Source organism: Prosopis cineraria, unplaced genomic scaffold, assembly GCF_029017545.1.
Source record: "Prosopis cineraria cultivar Desert tree isolate PC_DT_omini unplaced genomic scaffold, ASM2901754v1 PC4, whole genome shotgun sequence".
NCBI lineage: Eukaryota > Viridiplantae > Streptophyta > Magnoliopsida > Fabales > Fabaceae > Prosopis > Prosopis cineraria.
In genome coordinates, this window is record NW_026555335.1 from 42680657 (window position 1) to 42684138 (window position 3482).

Genomic DNA, 3482 nt, shown 5'->3' on the forward strand with positions numbered 1-3482 from the left:
CTTGATGTAGAATGAAAGATTTATGTGGAGAAAGAGTCCAAGTTGTGCTGTGCAAATCTCACTGCCATATCTGCATGTGGTCCTTTTTTAAATTTCCTCTATAAGTTGAGTAGTGGATCGATCCTTTAAAGAACCTAAGTTGGTCCCTCCTCTATATAGTGCAGCTATCTATCGTCTTCTATATCCTCTAATCCAACTGATCCTCTGACTCCAATAGCATCCACCACACCTTTTGGAACATCTGTCATTAACACTTATCTTCTTCATTTCACCACAATATATCCCTATAATTACTATTTAATCTGCTTAGTTTTCTCTATAATGCTTTCAATTAGTTGTTTACCACTAACACCAAGCCCGTGTGCCGTTTTACTGATATTTATAGTGTTGATCTGTTTATGCGTAAATAGTTCCTCTATACAAGTAACCTAATCAAGCCTATTAAACACAATATCCTGATAAAGCATACACTAGATACTCATCACTAATTAATTAGGTTTTATCTGTACATGATGTATTTTTTCCGTCTTGCAATCACTCATAGGAGAGTAAACCATTGCTGTCCCCTCAAGTTAATTTTCCCCATTGTTTTCTTCTTTAATTTCTCAATTCAAGATATATATATATATATATATATAGTTCAGCCTGTATATATCACATTCTAACTAAACAATTTAAATATAATTGTGCTTATAATGGTTAATCATGAGGCCAGTAATTGTTCAGTATAAAGTAGTATATGTTGAAGCCCAAGCTAAATTACTGGTGGCAGCGTGGATGACATACGTGTTACATTCACATGGTGCCACGTGGAAACAACTTAATTCCGTTCACATTGTGGCCTGTTGCTGTTAAAATTCCAACATTTCTTTACCAAAGCTTTCATTTCTATATTTTCTTCTCTTAAAAAAAAAAAAGGTTCAAGACTAAACTTGAGTTCTCTTCTTCTCTACTTATTGGCCTTGAAGAGCTCTCCTTTTGGAAGGACTTTGCTGTGCTCCCATCTTCTTCTGTGCTGCTCCTCCTCCTGCTGTTTATTTCCTTGTCTATGGTGGAAGCTTAAAGATACAGCACCCTCAGAACTTTCTCTCCTCTGACGTAAGTTTTTATAATACTCTCTTGGATGATCTGATTTCTAACCTAAGCACTATGCATATCTTCATCTGTTTTCAACAAAACCGGTAAAATTTGCTTCCAATTAAGGTATATGGTTTTGGTTTCAAACATTAATTGCGTTTTGCCCTATTCTGGAGCGACATAAAGTTGAAGAATTCTCACACGGAATTGAAAAACGGATTTCATCAGTATGTAATTTCTATTCCCTGGGGAGAATTCTTAATTTTATGAACCAAATCTGTACTTTATTAATATGCCTTCCTGATTCTGTGCATAATATTTACAAGTAACAAAAAACGAAGATATATAGGGATCGGAGAAGATGATTATATCACATACCTGACCGATGAATTTCTGTAATCGATTGCTTGCAGACAGCAGGCGATCCATGAGAAGAGTATTTTAGCAAATAATTAAGATGATGATTGGAAATTCAAGAAAAGGTTATCAAGGGAAGCAAGAGGATGATAGCAGCACTACTCATCATCATCAACAACAAATCATTAGTAACAGTATCGAGAAGTTGTACAGCAAGGTAGGCTCTTCTTCCTCTTCTTCAAGACAATGGTCAGGTCTGAGAAACCCGAGAATCGTGCGAGTCTCACGGTCTTTTGGAGGGAAAGACAGGCACAGCAAGGTCTGCACCATTAGAGGGCTCAGAGACAGAAGGATCAGGCTGTCCGTGCCCACAGCGATTCAGCTATATGAGCTTCAAGATCGGCTTGGACTCAACCAGCCCAGCAAGGTCATTGACTGGCTCATTGAAGCCACAAAACAAGATATTGATAAGCTCCCACCTCTTCCAATCCCCCTTGGTTTCCCCCAATTTCATCACCAACACGGCCAAACCCTACTTCCTGATCATGAATCAAATTCTTCCTCTCAGCCACCTTCTCAGTTCGGTGCTTTCTTTGATGCTAATAACAACACTAGTTTCATGGATGCAGTGTCGAGGCTAAAAGGAAAAGAGTTGGATGAAAGAGGAGGGTGTGTGTGGGATAAAGGGAAGTGGGTGATGAAAACAAACAATGAACAAGACGGAATTGGTGGTTCTGCTCAGAATCTTTTCCCATCTGGGAATGCTCCTTCTCACTCTAATTTACCTATGACGTATTATAATAGTTCCTTTCATTCTGAGCCTTCAAATTTTCTATCTTTATTTGGAAGCCATGCTGTGTTTCCTAATAATAACAACAATCACCAGATAGATCCTGCCCATACTAGTGTGCAGTTCCCATCTTCCTCGTCAGCTGTTTCCCAACTGTTGTTTTGTCCAAGTGCATCTGCAACAGCACCGCCACTTTTTGCTCCTTATTATGCTCCGTATTCCTCAGTGTCATCACTGGAAACAGACCCAAGAGTGCAACATTTGAACCATATTCAGTTGATGAGCTCATTTAATTCTCATCCTCATCCTCTCGTTCTTCCATCTCTGAAACCCCTTATTCCAACACCGCCTTTCAGTTCCAGGCTTCTTGATTCAAATGATAATAAGGAAACTACTCCGTCTTGAAGGACACTGGGTGCTTGTGTGCTGGCTAGCTTCTCTTCATCAGATATTCTTCCTGCTAATTAATTATTGATCGAGAAGCTAATTGAAGCACATACGGCCTCAATCTGCGTGCCTTTGATGTATTTATATGCATTTTTCAGAAGCTAATAAGTCATGAATTCGTTCGCACCTGTAAGTATGACAGTAAGTGAATCTTTATGCGTCCACTTTTATATTTCATTATGATTATTTATCAAACTCAAAATAGATAGCTGGTTTGAATCAAGTTATTTGCTCATTTGTTTTTGCATTGTTCAACAAATAAAGGTCTTTTAATAAAAAAGGAAAACTTAATTAATCATGCAATGCTATGCTGTAAAAATGATCCAGATGTGACACACACACATATATATATATATATATAAGTGGGATGAGAATGGTGTTTAGAAGTACACAATAAGAAAAATAATGAAGATATCATGAGAAAAATCCATGGCGGATTGTAGTAGCTAGCTTGTTTATGAATTCTGCTTGTTTTGACTTGGCATTCACTTAATACACACATACTTTAATAATATTCCTTTTTAATAATTAATGAGAAAAACGGGTCATTGATAAGCAGATCATGCTAGTTTAGTGGTACATTAAGATGCTGATCTTCATTAAACATAAATACACGGTTAACCCTGTGTGTTTCTGTGTTTGTGAGTTTTAGGCTTATACCGAAACATATATGGTGAGATATATATATGACCACACTTGACCGAGTCAGATAATTGTTTCTGATGAGGCGCAAGTTTTTGGGAAAATTCTCTCTCTCTCCCCCCCCCCCTCTCTCTAGATGTATTATTTTAGGATAATTTTATAAGGCGTA

General features: G+C 37.5%; 1 protein-coding gene across 1 annotated transcript; it reads left to right on the forward strand.

The window, feature by feature from the left end:
- Positions 1 to 914: 914 nt before the first annotated feature.
- On the forward strand, positions 915 to 2894 carry LOC129309888 (transcription factor TCP5-like). Its single transcript, XM_054951636.1, has 2 exons — positions 915 to 1098; positions 1491 to 2894. Exon 2 carries the CDS (start codon positions 1535 to 1537, stop codon positions 2627 to 2629), a length of 1095 nt encoding a protein of 364 aa, XP_054807611.1. The 5' UTR covers positions 915 to 1098; positions 1491 to 1534; the 3' UTR covers positions 2630 to 2894.
- Positions 2895 to 3482: the final 588 nt, after the last annotated feature.

Excerpts from the sequence above, each read along its gene's own strand:
- LOC129309888 (XM_054951636.1), top strand. The coding sequence starts at position 1,535 with ATGATGATTGGAAATTCAAGAAAAGGTTATCAAGGGAAGCAAGAGGAT.